Raw genomic sequence first — 19,231 nt, 5'->3', positions numbered from 1 at the left:
CGGAGCGAGAGCCTGAGGAGTTCCGGTAGGGGCGGGGTCTTATGGGGTCGTGGTCTTTCAGGGGCGGGGCCAGGTGGCTGGGCTCGGTTCCCATCAGGCGGGCCGCGCGACCGCGGCACCAGATGGAGCCGGGAGGGAGGGTCGCAGAGCCTTAGAGCCTCAAGCTCCGACCTGGTGCCGACCTTAGGAGCTCTGCGGGTCCCGACCCAGGTGAGTGAGGGCCCCGGGCAGATCCAGGACCAGGGTATGCTTGGGGTGGGGAGTCCGCTTTTCCAGGTAGGGCCACCGGTTCTCAGCGGGGATCGGGGAGACTATCCGCGCGCGGGTGCCTGATTGGGGCGCTGTGCGTCTCCCGTGTCCACGTTACCTGGGCTCCCCTGGGCGTGTGCCTTTAACGCGTGTTTTCCTGTGCAAGGTGGAAAGTCTCCCTGCTTCCATTTTTGCCTGAGCGATCTGTTTAAACCATAAGCCAGATCGCGTCCCTCCCTCACTTAAAACCCGTCTTTGGAAGAATAAAGCGGGGGGAATTATGCTCCCTGACTTCAAGCTCTACTACAAAGCCACAGTAATCAAGACTATGTGGTACTGGCACAAGAACAGATCCATTGACCAATGGAACAGACTAGAGAGCCCTGATATAAACCCAAGCATATATGGTCATTTAATATATGATAAAGGAGTCATGGACATACAGTTGGGGAAATGACAGCCTCTTCAGCAGCCGGTGTTGGCAAAACCAGACAGCTACACTCAAGAGAATGAAACGGATTATTGTCTAACCCATAAACTCAAAATGGATCAAAGACCTGAATGTACATCATGAAACCATAAAACTCTTAGAAAAAAACATAGGCAAAAATCTCTTGAATATAAACATGAGCAACTTCTTCATGGACATATCTCCCCAGGCAAGGGAAACAAAAGCAAAAATTAACAAGTGGGACTATATCAAACTAAAAAGCTTCTGTGCAGCAAAGGACACCATCAGTAGAACAAACAGGCATCCTACAGTATGGGAGAATATATTCATAAATGACAGATCCGATAAGGGGTTGAAATCCAAATTATATAAAGAGCTCACACACATCATCAAACAAAAAGCAAATAAGCCAATTAAAAAATGGGCAGAGGATCTGAACAGACACTTCTCCAGAGAATAAATCCAGAAGGCTAACAGGCACGTGAAAAGATCCTCCACATCCCTAATCATCAGAGAAATGCAAATTAAAACCACAATGAGATATCACCTCACACCAGTTCGGATGGCCACCATCCAAAAGACAAACAGCAAATGTTGGTGAGGATGCAGAGAAAGGGGAACCCTCCTGCACTGCTGGTGGGAATGTAAAATAGTTCAACCATTGTGGAAAGCAGTATGGAGGTTCTTCAAAAAACTCAAAATAGAAATATCATTTGACCCAGGAGTTCCACTCCTAGGAATTTACCCTAAGAATGCAGAAGCCCAGTTTGAAAAAGACAGATGCACCCCTATGTTTATCGCAGCACTACTCACAATAGCCAAGAAATGGAAGCAACCTAAGTGTCCATCAGTAGATGAATGGATAAAGAAGATGTGGTACATATACACAATGGATTATTCAGCCATAAGAAAACAAATCCTACCATTTGCAACAACATGGATGGAGCTGGAGGGTATTATGCTCAGTGAAATAAGCCAGGCGGAGAAAGACAAGTACCAAATGATTTCCCTCATATGTGGAGTATAAGAACAAAGCAAAAACTGAAGGAACAAAACAGCAGCAGAATCACAGAACCCAAGAATTGACTAACAGTTACCAAAGGGAAAGGGACTGGGGAGGATGGGTGGGAAGGGAGGGATAAGGGGGAAAAGGGGGCATTACGATTAGCACGTACAATGTGGTGGGGGGCACACAGGGAAGGCAGTATAACACAGAGAAGACGAGTAATGACTCCATAGCATCTTACTAAGCTGATGGACAGTGACTGTAATGGGGCATGTGGGGGGTCTTGATAATAGGGGGAGTCTAGTAACCATAATGTTCATGTAACTGTATGTTAATTATAGCAAAATAAAAAATTTTTTAAGAACCATACACCAAAAAATTTGCTAACTGGATAGCAAAATATATATCTAATTTTAATATGCAAAAAAAACCTTCTGTGGATCCCATGCCATCCCACTGAGATGAAAAACCACCCCACCGCCCCGAGTTCTGCATGGTCTCAGCGCTGCCCACCCCACCGCTCTCCACTTAGCTTCTGCTCACTGCGTTCCACCCACACTATCCTCTTAATGATGTGAAATGTGAAAAACAAGCTCCCTGTTTCACCCTCCAGGCCTTTGCACTTGCTGGGCCCACCCACACCCACCCGTACCCACCACCGACCTGCACTGCTCTCTCTTCAAGTGTTTGTATAACTGTCTCCTTCCCTTTACTGATATCTCAGCTCCAAAGTCCCCTGGCGGGACAGCCTATTTCAAGTAGCCTGTCCCCTGCAGCCTTCCTTGATCACACCCACCTGTATTATCACCTTCACTGATTACCCTTAGACATGACCTTCTTCATTCCCTGGGTGCCCACCAGACCAGCGCAGAGCAGGGCCTTGGGCTCATGAATCACCCTACCTCCATGCCTCCAGGGTCTAGAACGGGGCCTGGCACACGGTAAATGCTCAACCAGTTTGCTCAATGTCAGTTGCTCTGCGCCTATGAGGGACTCAATGTCTGTGTGTGGGTAGCTGCCCCCCACCCCTGCATATGTCTGCACGTGTATATGGTCTATAGCACACCATTAATCCCCTCCTTCCTTTCCCCCTGCCTGCCCCTACCCACCCCCTCTCCTGATATTGTCCCCTCCCTCCGGCCCCTGCCCAAATATCCAGAAATCATTCCAAAGGGCGCCAGGCAGGAGCATGATTTAGCTGGCCTGTGTCTGACCTGTATGCACCCTGAGCAGCCCCCACTCTGAGCTCACCCCTCTCCACCCAACTAAAGGAACCAAAGCGTTGTCACAAAACCTTGTCAGTGGCCTCGGACAAAGGAATGTGGGGTTGGGGGACTCCTAAGACAGAGGCCTGGCCTGGCTCAGCTGACAAACAGGAAGTGTGCAGGCATCCCCGGAAGCACCTGACCTTCAGGTATGCAGCGCCTGGACCCCGCTCTCTGCCCCTAAAGCCACCGAGGGCCTGTCTGGGAACGTCCTGCCCCTTGCAGGCCCTCAGCCGGCTGACTCAGGACAGAAGAATCCTGCTGCTATTTCCCACTAGGCCCAGAAGCCGGTGGGGCTGGGGGGCAGGGAGAAGGAGACCCCTGCTTCCCTCCCATCCAGGACAGGTTTCTCCACCCAATGTTGAGACCCAGATGATCAAGGAAGCCCCAAAGTGTCCAAGACTCGAATTCAAGGGTAATAATAATGAAGTGTAACAGCTCCAAAATATAACAATGTGTAAATACAAAACTGCTGTTTGCTGACATTTCTACAAAAAATGTAATCTTTTCACATCCTTAAAATGCTGTTACATTGGAAAACCATGTATGGGTTAGATTTTCTTACGTCCTGAGGATCCTGGGTATGTACATACATTGCTAAGAAGCTGTGGACATTAGTAAATGAAATCCCCTCCTGCCTGGAAGGTTCTTTCACCTTGAGAGCCCCCTGGTTCTCTCCCTCAAAATCAAAATCCTTCCCGTCATGACTGTCTGAGACCTTCCCGAGCCGCTCTATGGAAAATCTTAACTCCACCCCTTGAATTTTCACATCCCATCCCTGGGTTTATTTTTTTCCCCTTAGCTCTCTCTGATCTATCTACATATTTGTTTTCTTAACTTCTGTCTTTAGCACAGCATCTCCCTGGAAGGTAGGAGTTGTGGTCTGTTTTGTGCCCAAAACAGTGCCTGGCAATGGTGGGTGCCCCATAAATATTGGTTTGAGTAAATTAGTTAATGAAACTTCTAGAAAATATAGCGTATGTCATCTGCATAGAAACTGCAGCTACATTTGGTAGCAGTGCACGGGTCTTCTGCTTTTTCAAGAATCCCAGTGAATCCATGATCCCTCACAATGCTGCCCAATCCTAAATTAAAGTCACTCATTGCCAGATTTCATATATATATGTAAATACACATGTACATATAAAGCATATACATATAAATATAAAAACATATAAAACCTGGCATATATATATATAGATAATATTAGATAAATATTTATAAAATCTGACTAACTTGTTTAATTTAGGATATAACATATATATTATGTTAGAATATAAAACACATCTGTATGCATGTGTGTGTGTGTATATAGACAGACAGATAGATAGATAGATAGATAGATAGATAGATAGATAGATAGATAGATACACACAGAGAGAGAAAGAGGTGCATCTGAAGACTTGATGGGACGTGGGTTGCCGTCTACGAAACCAAGAGGAACATGGAAAGGCCGACCCGGCCACTCAAGAAGCTTATCAAGCAATAACTATTCCCATTTTGCAGATCTACAAGACTGAGGCCTGTTGACAGCACACAGAGCTCAGCCCCTGCACTCTCTGCCTCCAAGAGGTCCATGAGTCACAAGATGGAGAGGACTTTGCCAGCCAACCCTGGTGCCATGGTCCCCTGTCCCACCAGGTACTCTGCATCCTGCTGGGCGTCCCCACCGTCTGATGGGAGCCTTTTCTGCCCCTGACCTGCTGGGGACTCCTGAGTCTTGGATGAGGGACTTAGGGTCAGGGTCTGTTGGAAGGGGTGGCTGGAGGCCTGGGGACTGTTTTGAAGCTCATGGAATGTCACTCTTTATATTTCAATGATCACTTTTTTTGTTGAGTGTTGAGGATGGTGATAGAGAATAAGAAGGTCCTAAAGCCCCCCCCCCCGAAATCACCCCATGGTTCTGCCTGTCTCTCCCTCTGGGTCCCAGGCACCTGTGGCCACGGGGGCCCCATTTCCCTTTTGGCATCTCCCTCTCAATCCAAGGCTTACTCCATCACCAAATCATTGGTCACATCAGGAGTCCTGTGGCCCTCAGCATCCAACCAAATCATGAGAGGCAGTATAGCTTAGTGCTTAAAATCCTTCACCCTTGAGAAAGATATCCTGGGTTCAAATCCCAGCTCTACCACATACATTCTGTGTGCTCTTGGTAAGGTATTTGACCTTCCTGGGCCTCAGTTTCACCATCTTTAAAATGGGAATAATGGTACCTAGTGCTTAATTTTGGTAAAGGATTCAATGTGTTCATATGTTTTATACCTGAAACAGTGCCCAGAATGCAGTAAGGAGTATACATGTGTCCACTGTGTGCATTGTTCAGTCCCCAGTCCCCATCGCCAGCTCTGCTTTACTTCTCTCTGGTGTCAGAACCCCAGTTTCAACACCACGGCTGGCGTGACTGCTTAAAAATTTTTATAAAGGAACCGCAGTGTTTTTGGAAATATCCAGTTAATGGCATTTCTTGAAGTCACATTTGAATCACAAGTCCAGTGCATTTGCCCAGGTTGGAAGTCACATTAGTCAGTGTTGGCTAGTGGCTGTAACAGAGAGTCCCAAGATGTCACCAGCTAAGCACAATAAATATTTATGGGCTTATTCAAGTCACCATCCAAGGTGGTTGAGGAATGGGGATGCAGAGCTCCAGAAATCAGGACCCAAGCCTTTTCCATCTTGTGGTTCCAGTTTCCCCCAGGGTTTTGGAGAATGTCAGCTGACAGAAGACAGAACCTGCAGGACCGAGCAGGAGGAGGAGGGTCTTGTGGTCCGCAGTCTGGCCGTTTACCACAGCCCTCCTACCCTCATCCTATTGACCAGATCCTATCATGTGATGAATCGACCGCAAGGGAGCCTGGGAAATGTAGTCGAGGTGCATCCACAGGAAAACGGGGAATAGTGTGGTGCAAAACTACCCAGTCTCTACGGTGGTTTTTCTTGGGTGGAGATTCATGGAATCACAATTAACTGCTAATCTGGGCTCAGACCTAACCCCCTACCCCTTGTCCTCCATCCCCAAAAGGCTGAGGAAGCCAAATGACAGTCACACTGCAGGCTTGGAACATATGGGGCAGTTTAACAGACCGCTGTGGACCAGGTGAGGGTCTACAAGGGCAGCACATGGCTCAGGGATTGCCACTCACTGCCTGAGCGATCTTGTGCAGGAGACTTAACTTCTTGGAAAATGGGGATGATAATGCTTTTAAAGTTGTCATGGTGGTGAAAAAATACACAGGAACTTTGTAGGTGCTTTTTAAAAGATGGGTTTACTATAATCCATGAAATCCTATGTGTTCTGACCATGGCTGACCTCTCTAATAATTCCTGCCACATTCCCTTCTTCCTCGTCACAGGGTCTTCGTTCCAGTTGCTGGAACCTTCCAAATCTGTTACTGCCTCAGGGCCTTGGCACTTGCTGTTCTTGCCATTGGAAAACTCATTTCCTAATCTGTTCTTAACTCGCTGCTTGTCATCCAATGTAAGTTAATCAAAGCAGCTGACCCTGAGCATCCTAGGAAAAGAGGGCACTGCCTCATGCCCTGTCTGCCCCATCTGCCTCCCTATCTACCACCCATTCAGCCAGAGCCCTCCCTGTAACTAAGTGCTGAGACACATCCATGAACAAGAAACACAAAAATCCCTGCCTGAGTGAGACAACATTCTACTAGAGGAAGATGGACTGTGAACAACAAAAATATGCCCATCATGTATGCTTTGGATGAAAATTAAAACTAGAACAGAGTAGGAGAGACTGGGAGCATGGGTCTGGAAGTATATTTCAATTTTAAGCAGTAGTCAGGAAAGGCCCCAGGGAGAAAGGTTTGACAGAGGTGGAGGAGGGACCAGTGGGAATAACTGGGGCTAAGAGTGGCCCAGGCAGAAGAAATACCCAGTGCAAAGGTCCTGGGGCCAGAACAAGAGTTTGAACTGTTCATTCAACCCAAGAGAAGGTAAGTGTAGCAGAAGCAGTGAGAGTAATTCAGTGGTCAGAAAGCGATCCGGGGTTCAGATCCAGAGGCATTTTCTGGATACTGTGAGCACCTTGGCCCCTGGCTCAGAGTGAGCCGGGAGCCATGAGGTGTTCAGCCTCTGTAACAGGGTTTATTCAAATGCTTGATAAATGCAGAGTCTCCGAAAGTCTGGGTGCAGTTTTAAGTTCTAATGACCTCGGAAGTAGCCATGCCACAAAATTAACAAAAGACATCACTGGAAGTTTGATAACTTCTGTTTCTTGAACGCTTTTGTAGTCTTGTGAATTTGGAATGATGTATTTCCCACTTTAGTTTTGTCGGGTCAGTGCTTACCATCTTCAATCAGAGGGCCCAAAGCAAAGATTCCCGTTTAAAATGTAGTATTCAGAAATCACAAAGCAACATAAGTATCCAAGAAAGCTCATATTCAACCCAGTGGTAAGCATGTAGCATTTATACTGGTGAAGTTCAAAGTTCAAAGCCACACCACCTTAGGCTGGGACCCAGTTATTGGCCCAGAGTGGCTGAACTAGGAGGGTGGTGACCAGTGAAGTCCCCGACCCCACCAGCTATCTTCTCTGTGTACCTTCTTCACCCCCTCTGGTTTGACCCCTACAAGTCTCCATTGTGCCCACATCTGCCCTGCTTTGGATGGGCAGTGACCCCGTGCTGGTGAAGACCCCGGCTCCCCTGGGGTCCACTGCTGACAGCCTCAGGGTCTTGGATGGGCAGCTTTGTGCCAAGGCGCCAGTCAAGCCAGTTCGAACACCTTCGTTTGTGCTGGACGGTCCCCAAAATAAGGGGACACCCACTGGCCACAGCTGCCCAGAACTGGGGCCCCTGTCCATGCGGGTCCATGAGAAGGAGGACAGACGTTTTGTAAAACCACAGGCCGAGGTCTCTTTCTGCCCCCTTGACACCCTTTCCTGCCTGCTGGGCCCCCAGAATTGGCCTCTGGAACCCGAATCCTCAGAGGCCTGTTCCTAGAGCACCATCCTGGGAGCACTGCCTCCACCTGCTGTTGGTGGCCAGGTAGGTCACCTACCAGGTCCCTCCTTTCCAGGACGCCAGGGCAAAGCCCAGCCACATCCCACACCCACATACCCACTTGCCCCCACCCACCCTGCCTCCAGGCCACGGGCCACCTGGGAGTGACCAGGGCTCAGCGTGGTGCCGTGGGTCGCCTCTGTCCCCAGACCCTTGCGCTCGGCCTCCACAGGCAGAGGCGCTGGCGGGGCGCGCGGCCGCCCTGTGGGACCTGGTGGAGCTGGCGCTGCGGCCAGGGGCGGCGGGGTACCTGCCGTACTGGCCGCTGTCATGGGCGCCCTGCTCATGTGCCCCAGGTGCGCGGGGAGTGGGAATGAGGCAGCCTGAGCGCAGGTGAGAGGGAAGAGGACAGAGGAGGCATGCTCGGGTCCCTTCCCCTAGGTGTCCGGGTTGGCGCGCGCGTGGCGCCAAGCTCCGAAGGAGTCGCGCGGAGGCTTCGAGCAGGAGCTGAAGCCGCTGGCGGGGGCGCTGAGCGAGGACGCTAGCGAGCGGCATCGTTTGGGGCCCCGCACCATCTCCAGCCTGAAGCCTAATCCAGCCCCAGGTCCCGCCCCCGTGCGGTCTAGGTCCAGGACCCAATCCTGAAGCCCCGCCCCCATTGTATCCTAGGCTCCGCCCCTGCCTTAGGCCCCGCCCTCAGCCCTGCCCCGCTGTGCTGGGCTCAAACCCCTAGGTCCCTCCAAGCCCCTGGGCCCGCCTCGGCCCAAGCCCCAGCCTCCTCGCCCTAGGCCCCGCCCTGTGCCCCGAACCGGGGCCAGACCCTCCCCGCCACAAGCCCCGGCGAGGTGGCACTGCCGCACGTGGCCCCCACCGTGCGCCTGCTGGAGAGGAGCAACGGCCGGGGCCTCTAGACGAGAGCTGAGAGCAGCTGCTGCGCACCCGGCACGCGGCGCGGCGCATGACCCGTGACGCGCCCCACTTCCACCAGGCGGCGGCCCCCGCGCCTGAGAGGTGAGCGCCCCTCCTGCACTCGGCTGCCCTAACTAGAGGGTCCCCGCATGCTCTCACCGGGCCGGGGACCAGAGCCTCCCGCCACGCCCCCCAGAGTCCCACCCAAATTGTGACGGCGCCGCGCCCAAGGGGCTCTCACCCCGAGCCCGCCAGCAGGAACAGTGCCCTCCACCCCAAAGGGGCAGCCCCGCCCCTGAACCCCGCCCATGGGGTCCCACTCTGACTCTGCCCCCCGAGGAGCTCGAGCCCCCAAGAACGCCCAGCTCCCTCCAAAATTATTCAGTCCTCAACCTGGTAGAGCAGTACCCCCACTGCATTCCGAGCCACACTCCTGGTCCTGGGGCCCCAGACCTCCAGCCCAACTCGAGAATCTGCCCCCAGGGTCCTTCCAGCCGAGTGACCTTAACAGTCCTCTACCTCCAGCAGGGCCCAGCCTCCCCCAAGTCTACCGTGCAGGGCAGCTGCATCCCCAAGAACAGCCCCTAAAGCAGGGCCCCCCGCAGATCCCACCTGGACAGCTGCCCCTCACGCATCCTGGCAGAGCCCCTCAGCCACCCACACCCACCTCCTGCAGAGATCCAGGCGCCTCCTCCCCATTAACCCTCCCCAATTGTCCAGCGAGCAGGAACAGTGTCCCTCCTGGCCCCTTCAGGGTCAAAGTACCCAGGGGACAAGGCAGGTGCAGGAGGAGGGAGGGGCAAGGCCAGCACCTGAGCCCCACTCCCAGCGCGCCTGGCCCCGCCCCCGGGATTCAGGCGAACCCGGAGGTGAGGCACAGGCTTCCGGAATGCAGAGGCTGCTCTGGGGCAGCCCCGACGCGGGGGCCACGTGGTCCATGCCGTCCACACGTCTGGAGAAGCTCCAGCGCGTCCTCAGCATCCTTTCCCAGCGCCTGGAGCCTGACAACTGAAAGCACAGACCCCCTTCTTCATATTGGGACACCCAGGCTTTGGGAGAACCCTGGCCGGAAACCAAGAAGTTACCCCAGGTTGCCATTCACGTGGGGGCCCTCACCCTGCTTCACAGAAGGGGGCCAGGTTTGCAAGAACTAAGCCTGCCCCCTAAATATCTACACAGATCCTGGGATGGGGAGGAGCCTCCTCTCCCCGCACCCTAGAAGACCCAAGCGTCTGGAAGCCAAGATGCCATCTCCCATGTCCCACCCACTCACATATAGCCCCCAAATGGTGAACAGGAGGCTTTGAGTGTGGTAAGCGCGACTGCAGACCTATAAGAGGCCAGAGGTCACATGCCTTCTGGAGGCTATTTGACTTCTTGACCTCTCTGTGCCTGCTTTCAACATAAAAAGCGAGACGGTATTTTCCAGAGGTTGGCGTGGGGATTAAAGCTCGACGCTTAAACGAGATCATGGGTGGAAAATGAATGCCTGGCGCACAGCAGGCGCTCAATCAATGCGACCTGTTCTCAGTAAAGCTGGAATGAATAGAGGGGGCGTTTGGTGCTCCTCTCATACTGGAGTCACTGGAGTGTTTGCTTATCCACCCGTAGCACCTAAATCTAATAAGGCACAGGCTCCAAGAGCTTTATATAATTTTTTATATATATAAAACGAAACGGCCCTAGCCGAGCGGCAGGAAGAAAAGATTTGAAACATGAGTATGTACATCAATGGTGGAAGGCACAGCGGGTCCATTTGGAGGGAGGAGTGGGGGTTGGGGGGGCAGCAGGTTACACAGGTCTCAGCCGAAGCCACGGGGGCAGAAATAAAGTGCGTAGGTCCTGGGGCCCCCCGTGGCCCAGAAGCAGCAGCCGACAGCCCCCCTCTTCCCGCCTCTGGCTGGGTTCAGTTGAGCGTGACGCGGAGGTAGGAGGTGGGCACGTAACCCTCACCTCCCTGTTTCCGCCTGACCCGGGTCCAGCCGTCACCTTTGTCCTCCTCCATGAGACTAAGGTCCTCGCCCTCGGCCATGGAGATGGTGCCCTCGCTGGACCCTGTCATGGAGGCGGTGGTAGGCTCAGCTCTGCTTTTGTGAATTCAGGCAGAGCCTCGACAGACACAACTCCCCCTGTTACCACCACGGCAGCTGATGGGGCCCCCCCAAGCTGTGCTCACCTTCAAAGTGGTAGATGGCTACGCAGTGGCCTATGGGGGACGCGGGCTCCTCTTCAAAATCCTCATCAAACTCCGTGTAGATGGGGGCCTCCTGACCCTCCTCTGAGGGAGGCCCTTCAGAGCTGGTTGGGGAGAGCAAAGCAGCTGAGGGCAGGCCTCGTGGACCCGGGCCAGGCCCACACTGACCTCCCCACTCACCTCTCCTTGTTATCCTGAGACCCACTATTGCTGCTGCTGCTGTCTGGCGGGGCACTGGATGGGGGATCCGGAGGCCGGCTATGCCGGCCCAGGCTGTCACCCCGGTTGCTCAGGACGCGGCTCTCGGCTTCTGCCAGCCAAGCCTGAGAAGAGGGACCGCACGGTGAGTCCCGTGGCAAGGCTCCGGAGTCCGCCTGCTCCGGGCCCAGAGGTTTCCTGAGATCACCCATGCACACCCAAGGCTGTGATGAGAAACAGCTGGGGCACCCCCCCCGCCCCCCACCAGGCAGTGACTCAGCCAGGCCCAGGGTCCCCGCCCCTCCCCAGGGTCTGCCCTGACCTCATACTTCTGCACTTCCAACTTCAGCCGTTCGATGTTGTTCAGGGTTTCTGTGATCTGGGGCTCCAAGCTAGTGGGGTCCCCCATTTGGGGTGTCTTCTCATATACATCCTTCATTTTCTTCAGGGCTTCCCTAGGACAAGACAGACAGAAGAGAAAGAACAGTCCCATGTGATTTAACAAGCAAAAAAATATGGGCTTTGCCTCGAGAAGCAAATGGCAATGTAAGAGACGTAAGAGAGTGGTTGAAGCTCCACTAAGGGTTGGAGGCCCAGTTGGCATTTCCTAGTTGCATGAGTTTGGGTTAAATTATTGAACTTTTGGCTCAGTAGGCTAATCTTAAAAATGGGGATAATGATACACATCTCACATGAGTGGCAGTCAAGATGAGAACAGTGCCTTTATTTATTCAGAAACACAGAGTGCCTGCTGCACACCCATCACTGTTGCAGGCCTCAGAGATAGGGGACTAAATGAGACAGTGAGTCTCAGGAAAACTTGGGAATTTCAGTGAATCCACGCAAAAGGTTGGTAAGACTGCCTGGCATACAGTAAATGCTCTGTAAATGTTAAGTGCTATTATCATCAGGCCTGGGTCCCTATTTCCTGTGATGATACATACAGGCAGTAATGGTAATAAACACAGACTTTAGTTATAAGTCAAACCTGGGTTCAACTTCTTTCCAGTCCTAATACGTGATCCATGTCACAGATAAGGAAACCGAGGTATGGCAAGGTGAGAAGCTGCAATTCAAGGCCAGTCTGTCTTGACTCCGGGGCATGCACCCTTAATTCCCACACTGTAAAAACTCAGGAACTATAAAGTTCCAAATGGCACTTTACACCAGTAAAAGCCTTGGGCAGTAAAAGTTTTATACAAGAGGTTCTGTGCAGATGGCAAAATGTAATTTGGCGGCCTGTCCACAAGTGGCAGACGTCATTTCTATTATGTAAGAGGACTGGAAAGATCTTGTTGCTTGGAAGAAGTGAGTAAAGATTTTCTTTTTTCAATCTGGCACACTTTCTATTGTTAATATTTCAAGTGTTTGAGTTATTAAATAGATATCCATATGTGGGCTCTTTTTTTTCTTTTAGCCCATTAATATGATTAATGAGGTGGACAGACTTTTTTTTATATCAAACCATCTTTGCATTATTGGAGTAACACCCAAATGATCATGGGTGGTTTTTTTCTTTAACATCTTTTTCTTAGTTATTTTTTTATTATGGTAAAATATACTTACCATCCAATTTCCCACTCAAACCACTGTTAAGTGCACAGTTTCAATGGCATTAAGTATATTCAGGCTGTTATGCAACCATCCCCACCATAACGCATTATTTTTCAGATATACCACTGAATTGGTTTGGCTAAGATTTTACATTTAAGATCATAAGTGAATTAAAATGAGCCTATAATGATAATTTCTTGAATTCCTGCTAAATGACCTGGGAATTGCAATTCCACCGTACTCCTAAATAAATTGGCAGCTTTCATGCTTTTTCCATTTGCTGAAATGGCTTGTATAAGATGCAAAGCACATGTTTCTGTTTCTTGTAAGTGTGGTAGAAATCAGCTATAATACCATCGGGGCCTGGAGCTTGTAAGGGAAGAGATCTTTGAGTACCATTTCATTTATTATTTTACTTTGTTCCCTGCCTGTCTCCCCCAAATCTTACCTCTGGTCGACCTCCTTCTGTAATTCACGATTACGTTCTTCCAGCTGCTGCTGAAGCCGCTTTCTCTGCTGCTCTGGGGGCAGGTGGCTGAAATCCTCGGTCACCACTGTCTGCAAGGTGGGAAGAGGACTGAGTTTAGGATCGTGAGGTCTGAGCTTTCAAGCTCTAAGTCACTCCTAAGACAGAGCAACTCCATCTTCCTCCCCACACAAGGTTCTCGGGGGGTGGGGGGCCAAGGCCATGCACAGAGCAAAGCGGATCCATGTTCAGGCAGTGGGAGGAGAGGGCCCAGCCAGCGGCAGGAAGCGAGCCCAGGGAACCGCCACCCGGCCACTGGGGCGGGCTAAGGCGGCCCCTTCCTCCTCCCCCGGAGGCCTCACTTACCCCACGGCTGCCTCGAAGGCTGCGGAAGGATGCTAGCCGCGGTTTGACTGACTTACTGATCTCGCTCAGTATGGCCAAGGGGTCGAGGCCGGAGCGGGGGGATGGGGGTCCATTAGGCAATGCCGAGGGCAGGGGGCCCCCCAGCGGGGATAGGGGTGGGAGGCGCAACTACCCATGGGGGCCAGGGGAGGGGATGGGTCGGGAGGGGTGGGAAGATAGAGAGAAGGAAGGATGGATGGATGGATGGATGGATGGACGGATGGATGGACACAATAAAGAAAAACGGAAAAACAAAATGGAGAAAAGAAAAAAAAAACGGTAAGAAAACCACAACTCAAGATGCACAATCACACACAGAAAACACATGCAAAGAGCAACACAAAAATCTGGGAGGTGGCAGAGAGGGCATTAGACTGTGAGTCAGAAGACCGGACACCCGACCCCCCATCCACCCCCATATCCCCACGTCCCTTGCATCCTACGTCCAGTACCTAGCATGGGACCTGGGACGCAGGGAGGCCTGTTTCTGTCCACCCAGCTTTCTGGGCTCACAGTCTAGAAGGTGGAGGGAGAGACATGCGGGAATCAAGCTCTCAGACAGGTATGTGGCCACAGAGGTCAAGGGCAAGCTGAGAAAAGGGTCAAAGGCATGAAATATCACAAGGGTTACAGTGGGGTTTAAGATGGGAGGTCACACCTATCAGCTGAAGGGGGTGTCTGAGTATGTGTCAGCACAGATGGAGAGTATAAAATGGGGATCAAACATATAAACTCAGGGAGGGGGTGTCAAAGGTATAAACTAGGGGGTGTCCAGATATGTGCTTGACATGGAAAGCTAAACACCCAAGAAAATACAGCCTGGGGTCGGCAGCCCGTTGGAGAGACCCAGGGTATGGAGAGACTCAGGGGTCATCCCCAGGGCCGGCATCTTGAGGCCTCACCCGACCCTGAACCCCATATGCAGGTTCCCCAGCATCCTGAGAAGCAGCAGACAGACGCCACAGGCCCCCTCCCTGCACCACCCTCAGCCTCGGGGGACGTCCAGGCCAATGGCCCAGCCGCCTTCCTTCCCTCCAGACCGGGCCTGCAGCCAAGAGGAAAATTCCTGCCCGGGACTCAGCGTCCCAGAGGCTGGGGCTGAGTCAGGGGGGGCCCTGCTGTCCCAGCTCACACACACATACACACCCCCACCCAAGGGCCCCGGCCCCCACCTTGTTCTTCTTGCCGAAGGGCCAACGCTTGGCACGGGTGCGGCCTGGGCCTCGAAGCTCGGCCCGTCCCTCTGAGGGGGTACCCAGGCTGCTGTCTGAGGGTGCACGGTTCATGGGCTCGCTGAAGTCTTCGAATTCCACATCGCCCGGGCGGGCAAAGCCTGACTTGTACAGCTCAATTAAAACCTGGGAGTCCTGGAGGAGGTGGTGGGGGGCAGTCAGGGGCAAGACAAGGTACCTAGCCTTGGGGGCCCTCCTGCTGCCCGCCTGTCTGCCCACTGGCCTGGGGCCAGGCACCCACGTTCTTGGCATCCACGGCATCCGCAGCAACCTTCATGCCCTCCAAGCACTTGGCAACAATGGGTACCACCTGCAGCTCGGCCTCTGACAGGAGCCCGTACCCAGCCCCCAGGTGGGTGGCCCGGCGCTCATCCATGTCCTGCAGCTTCTGCTGGGACAGGGGCAGGGGTGCTCAAGGAGGGGCTGGCAGCAGTGTGATTCACCGTGGGGCGGCACGCTGGCCCCAGCCCACCTCCAGGCTGGTGGCAAAATGAATGCAACAGAGACTTCCAGCCCAGTGTGGTTGGAGGAGACAGTGGAGTGGGGAGTAGCCAGATGATTTCAGAGGAGAGTTTAAGGACCCCCCCACACTCCTTGATCAATAGAGGTGACAGTGGAGCCGGGGCTTTGAAGAAAGAGCAGACCCAGCACTGCCAGTCCCAGACAGAGAGCAGAGTATGAGGCTAAAAGAGAAGAAGGGATATATAAGGCCTTGCAGAGGGGTTGTTAAAGCTGGGTCTCATAAGTGTGAACAGGAATTTTGACAGGAAAAAAAGACATGCCTGGCAGATTAAAGGATGTTCCTAAGTCCCTTTCAGTTTAGAGAATGGGACATTACATCTGGGGTTTTGACAAATGTGTAGGAGTTGGTTAACTAGGGTTTTGGAGGAAGGTGAGCCTGGGGGCTTAGAGCACTCACATCAAATATCTGGGGCATCTGGGAAAAATAGAAGTGCGCCTGGTCTCGGTTGAAGCGCTGCAGTTGGGCAGCATACTCATTTTTGCTTTCTTCTGCCATGTGACTTCGGAGGTGGGCCTGTTGCTTGGCCTGAAGAATATCGAGGCAAGGGCTGCTGCCAGGTTCTGGCCTCATCCCACTCGGACCCCTGAGCCTGTCCCAAACCCCACAGGCACCTTCTCCACGTCGGCCTTGGTGGCGTTGATATCCTGGTCTAGCCGCTCAGCGGTCTGGGCTGCCTTCTCAGCCTCCCGGCAGTCCCGTTCAAATTTACGCTTACTCTGTGGCGGGAACACAACCAGAATGAAGCGGGCACCTTCCCCAAGGAACGGGGCAGGAAAGCAAAGTTTCAGGGCCTGGTGAGAGGCCACCCAGCAAACGGAAACCCATGGCGGGAGGGCGTCCAGGCCAGACAAAGCAAGCACGGCGGTGGGTCAGCCACCCTCAGCCTGCTCGTCATGAGCCCCCCTTCTCCAGGCCCACTAACTCACACTTTCCAGCTGTTTGAATCCACTTTCCAGCTGCTGCTGGGCCCGACGGCCTTCTTGGAAGTGCTGTGGAAAGAGACACGGTCAGGTTCGCCTGGGGCAGGGGCAGGTGCAGACCCGGAGAAGGGACTGCTCACCATCTTTCGCTCCTGTTTCATCTCCTGCGAGTACTTGGCCAGCTCAAGACACACACGGACGCTGAGGTTCTCGGCCACGAGCTCCCGCTGGCCAGCAAAATCATTCACCTCTTGGAGAATCTGCACGAAGGCCTGTTGCTGACTGAACCTGGGGCAGAGTGGGAGGAGGCAGGCAGCCGGGGTCAGGCCCCACCAGGAGCCAGAAGCCCCGGAACCCACCTCTATGTGGAGATAGGTAAGATCCAAAACACCCATCCCAGAAGCAATGATAAATTCTGGTCCATATCTGCAGCCCCCAACCCTTGAGTTGGGTGTATTTCAGAATGCAGAATCTTTCGGGTTTGTGAAAGGGGAATACAGTGTTTACACCATCTTTTATGCATCACCCCAGTGGGGTCCAGGACAAATTCCTGGAATCAAACACTATAAGTATATTTGCAATGAGAGGTATTAACAGTCACACTAGGTGGGATTAAAAACCAAAACTGTAATTAACAGTGAATGCAGGTCAGAGGTTGCTGCCAAACAAGTTAACCGGTTAAACAAAAAAAAAAAAAAACTTGGTTTCTAGAGCTTTTTTGGATTCTGTAACTCTGGATCTAGAATAAAGTGAAATGCTCCTGGGACATTAACTGTTTTAACACATCATCTTAGTTAATCCTCATCTGAGCCCCACAGGGTCTTCACCGTCCCCATTTCACAGACGAGGTAACAGAGGCACAAAACGGGAGCCACTTGCCCAGAGTCACTCATTTAATAACTGCTGGAGCCTCACCCGTTCAGTAGGCAAGGAAGGTGGAAGCCGAGAGGCTAGGAAGTAGTGGGTTGAGGATTCCACCCCTGGTAATCTGGATCCCCGAAGGAATGCTCTTACCTCTAGGTGGGAAGTGAGGCGAGAGGTCAGGGACCTGCTGGGGAAGCCCCGCTGAGGGAGAGGAAGGGGGACCCACTCCCCACACCTCCCACACCCCAGATGTGGCCCTGCATCTCCTCTCCATCCTCACTTGGATTCAGGGTCATCTTTGGCAGGTCTCTTAGGCAGGTATTTTTTCACCAGGCTCCTACAGAGACAGAGGCAGGAAGGCTGAGCCCCCCTAGCCGTCCCCCATCTCCCAGTCTCCGGGGCTCCCAACCCCGGGTCTCACCGCAGTTGCTTGGCATAAGCCTGCTCCACCTCGGTCCGCTCCTTCACGAACTTCACGTATCTGTCCAACAAGTCCAGCCCCCACTGCGTATGCCTCTCAAGCACCTCAAACTGGTCCTGGTTAGGGGGTAGGAGAGGCCGGGGTCAGGACCTCGGAACCCTGTACAGCCTGCAGACCCGGCGCCAGGAGAGCCTCCAGGCTCTGAGCTCGGAGGAGGAGGGGCTTCCCGGCCCCGCCCCGGCTCGGCGCCCGGGGAGGCAGGAAACCGGCGGAACCCCCCTCCCCTTCCCGGGAAGGGCCAGGGAACAGGCGGGGCCCCAGCCGGCAGACAGGGTCCCCGATTCCAACGACCAAGAGGGGTGTGGTATGGGGTAGGGCCACTCCCCCTCTCCCGGTTCCCCTAATCCCCCCAGATTCCGGAAAATCCGGCGGGCCCGGCGTGAGTCAAGGCCAGAGGGCAGGGTTCCCTGCAGTCTGAGGGGCCCAGAAAGGCCAGGGATAGGCACCGTGCTTCCTAGGTCTCCATTATTCCCCGGGTTCCCCGATGGGTGACTCAGTTATCCCCACTGACTCCATTCCGCCTCCAAAATAAATCCCAGAGTTGGGGGTGGTGGTGGTGGGGCGTTCTAGTTACCCTGCTGCACCCAGGAACCCAGGGATGCCACCGCCCCAGAAGGAGGAGGGGTCAGAGATCCGCGCTAGGATGGGGGAAATTTCTGGGGCTTCCAGAGGTGAGGTTAGAGGCAGTCTGGGGCCGGCCCAGCCTCGCAGCCCCTTCGCCCCCAGACTGTCCCAAGTCCCTAGGTGTTAATTAGAGGCGACTTAAAGGGCGGTCAGGACTTCTATGTCCCACGTGGGGTTGAAAGTGGCCAGAGGGTCCCCTCCCCCGCCCCAGCCGGACAGGCGGGCGGCGGGCAAGGACCCAGGGGCCGTAAGATAAGCCGCCGGCCCAGCCTGGGCGCTCAAAATAGGTGACCTCTCCCGGCCGCCCAGGCCTGGTCCCAAGACTTCTGCCCTCCTCACTCTAAGCGCCGTGCCTCAGTTTCCCTACGCCGCTCCCGCAAGGTCGCTCTTCGCTCCCGGGCATCCTGAAACGCCCTGGGAAACTCCGAGAGAGAGCGGAGAGAGGGGGACTCCAGAGGTCGGAGGAGGGGGAGGCGCACAGCTTCCGCGGAGGCCCTGCTGGGGCGAAGGGGGCTGGGGAGTCCGGATCCCAAGAAGTAAGGAACTTGGAGACGGGCCGAGCGGACTCACCCACAGCTCGGTGCCCCAGTCCATGCTGCTCCCGCCAAAGCCGCCGCCGCCGCCGCACCCGGCCCCCGCCGCCCGCCGCTGGGAGACTCAGCCCAGGGCCGCGCGCCCGGCCCCGCCCCGCCGCGACCCAGCCTACTCCTGGGAAGGCCACGCCCACGGTATTCCATCCTCCCCTCTCCCGCGCGGAGCCCCCCCCACCACGCACGGTGCCTTAAAGGCGGGGTCCTGTGGGCGTGGCCAAACGGCCGCCACGCCCCTCTCCAAGGAACTGGGCGTCCGACGCCACTGAGCCCTTAAAGGACCCCCACCCATTTTCCAAATCTCCCGGGATCCTCTTATCTTCCCCATCCCTGCCCCTCCTCGGA

General features: G+C 53.9%; 2 protein-coding genes across 19 annotated transcripts; one reads left to right on the top strand and one right to left on the bottom strand.

Moving 5' to 3' along the window:
• Window positions 1–49: 49 nt before the first annotated feature.
• On the top strand, window positions 50–10,301 carry LOC108401783 (uncharacterized). Of its 15 annotated transcripts, none has more exons than XR_012124551.1 (7): window positions 50–210; window positions 4,478–4,612; window positions 5,657–5,840; window positions 5,991–6,065; window positions 6,322–6,446; window positions 7,885–7,971; window positions 8,368–8,505. XR_012124551.1 is itself a non-coding variant. In XM_073220554.1 (5 exons), exons 2-4 carry the CDS (start codon window positions 4,548–4,550, stop codon window positions 8,569–8,571), a joined length of 453 nt encoding a protein of 150 aa, XP_073076655.1. In that variant the 5' UTR covers window positions 50–210; window positions 4,478–4,547; the 3' UTR covers window positions 8,572–8,937; window positions 10,015–10,301. The 15 variants fall into 15 exon arrangements, 2 of the variants coding, with proteins under 2 accessions (XP_073076655.1, XP_073076654.1); XR_012124550.1 differs by having other exon boundaries at window positions 5,657–5,895; XR_012124552.1 differs by lacking the exon at window positions 6,322–6,446.
• A 176-nt stretch (window positions 10,302–10,477) lies between these two features.
• On the bottom strand, window positions 10,478–19,006 carry TRIP10 (thyroid hormone receptor interactor 10). 4 transcript variants are annotated; one of them, XM_037018324.2, is made up of 15 exons: window positions 18,867–19,006; window positions 17,613–17,728; window positions 17,472–17,528; window positions 16,468–16,615; window positions 16,334–16,396; window positions 16,019–16,123; window positions 15,804–15,932; window positions 15,108–15,272; window positions 14,825–15,019; window positions 13,614–13,781; window positions 13,230–13,339; window positions 11,550–11,682; window positions 11,210–11,352; window positions 11,012–11,133; window positions 10,478–10,890 (listed from the first exon to the last, which is right to left on the bottom strand). In XM_037018324.2, exons 1-15 carry the CDS (start codon window positions 18,888–18,890, stop codon window positions 10,742–10,744), a joined length of 1,827 nt encoding a protein of 608 aa, XP_036874219.1. In that variant the 5' UTR covers window positions 18,891–19,006; the 3' UTR covers window positions 10,478–10,741. The 4 variants fall into 4 exon arrangements, with proteins under 4 accessions (XP_036874219.1, XP_036874220.1, XP_036874221.1 ...); XM_037018325.2 differs by having other exon boundaries at window positions 15,126–15,272; XM_037018326.2 differs by lacking the exon at window positions 13,614–13,781.
• Between the last annotated feature and the right edge of the window lie 225 nt (window positions 19,007–19,231).

This window comes from Manis javanica, chromosome 13 (genome assembly GCF_040802235.1).
Source record: "Manis javanica isolate MJ-LG chromosome 13, MJ_LKY, whole genome shotgun sequence".
Classification (NCBI taxonomy): domain Eukaryota; kingdom Metazoa; phylum Chordata; class Mammalia; order Pholidota; family Manidae; genus Manis; species Manis javanica.
The sequence above is the reverse complement of the archived record's forward strand: the minus strand, read 5'-3'. Positions and strand labels throughout refer to the sequence as shown.

Bases quoted from the DNA above. Each gene is read 5' to 3' on its own strand.
- LOC108401783 (XM_073220554.1), top strand. From the start codon at position 4,548: ATGAGTCACAAGATGGAGAGGACTTTGCCAGCCAACCCTGGTGCCATG. The intron at 4,613-5,656 runs GTACTCTGCATC...TTGTGGTTCCAG, and splicing joins ATGGTCCCCTGTCCCACCAG to TTTCCCCCAGGGTTTTGGAG. The intron at 5,841-8,367 runs GTGCATCCACAG...CCCTTCCCCTAG, and splicing joins GCCTGGGAAATGTAGTCGAG to GTGTCCGGGTTGGCGCGCGC.
- TRIP10 (XM_037018324.2), bottom strand. From the start codon at position 18,890: ATGGACTGGGGCACCGAGCTGTGG. The intron at 16,397-16,467 runs GTGAGCAGTCCC...CTCTTTCCACAG, and splicing joins TGAAACAGGAGCGAAAGATG to CACTTCCAAGAAGGCCGTCG. The intron at 11,134-11,209 runs GTGAGTGGGGAG...CTCCCCAACCAG, and splicing joins TCTCAGGATAACAAGGAGAG to CTCTGAAGGGCCTCCCTCAG.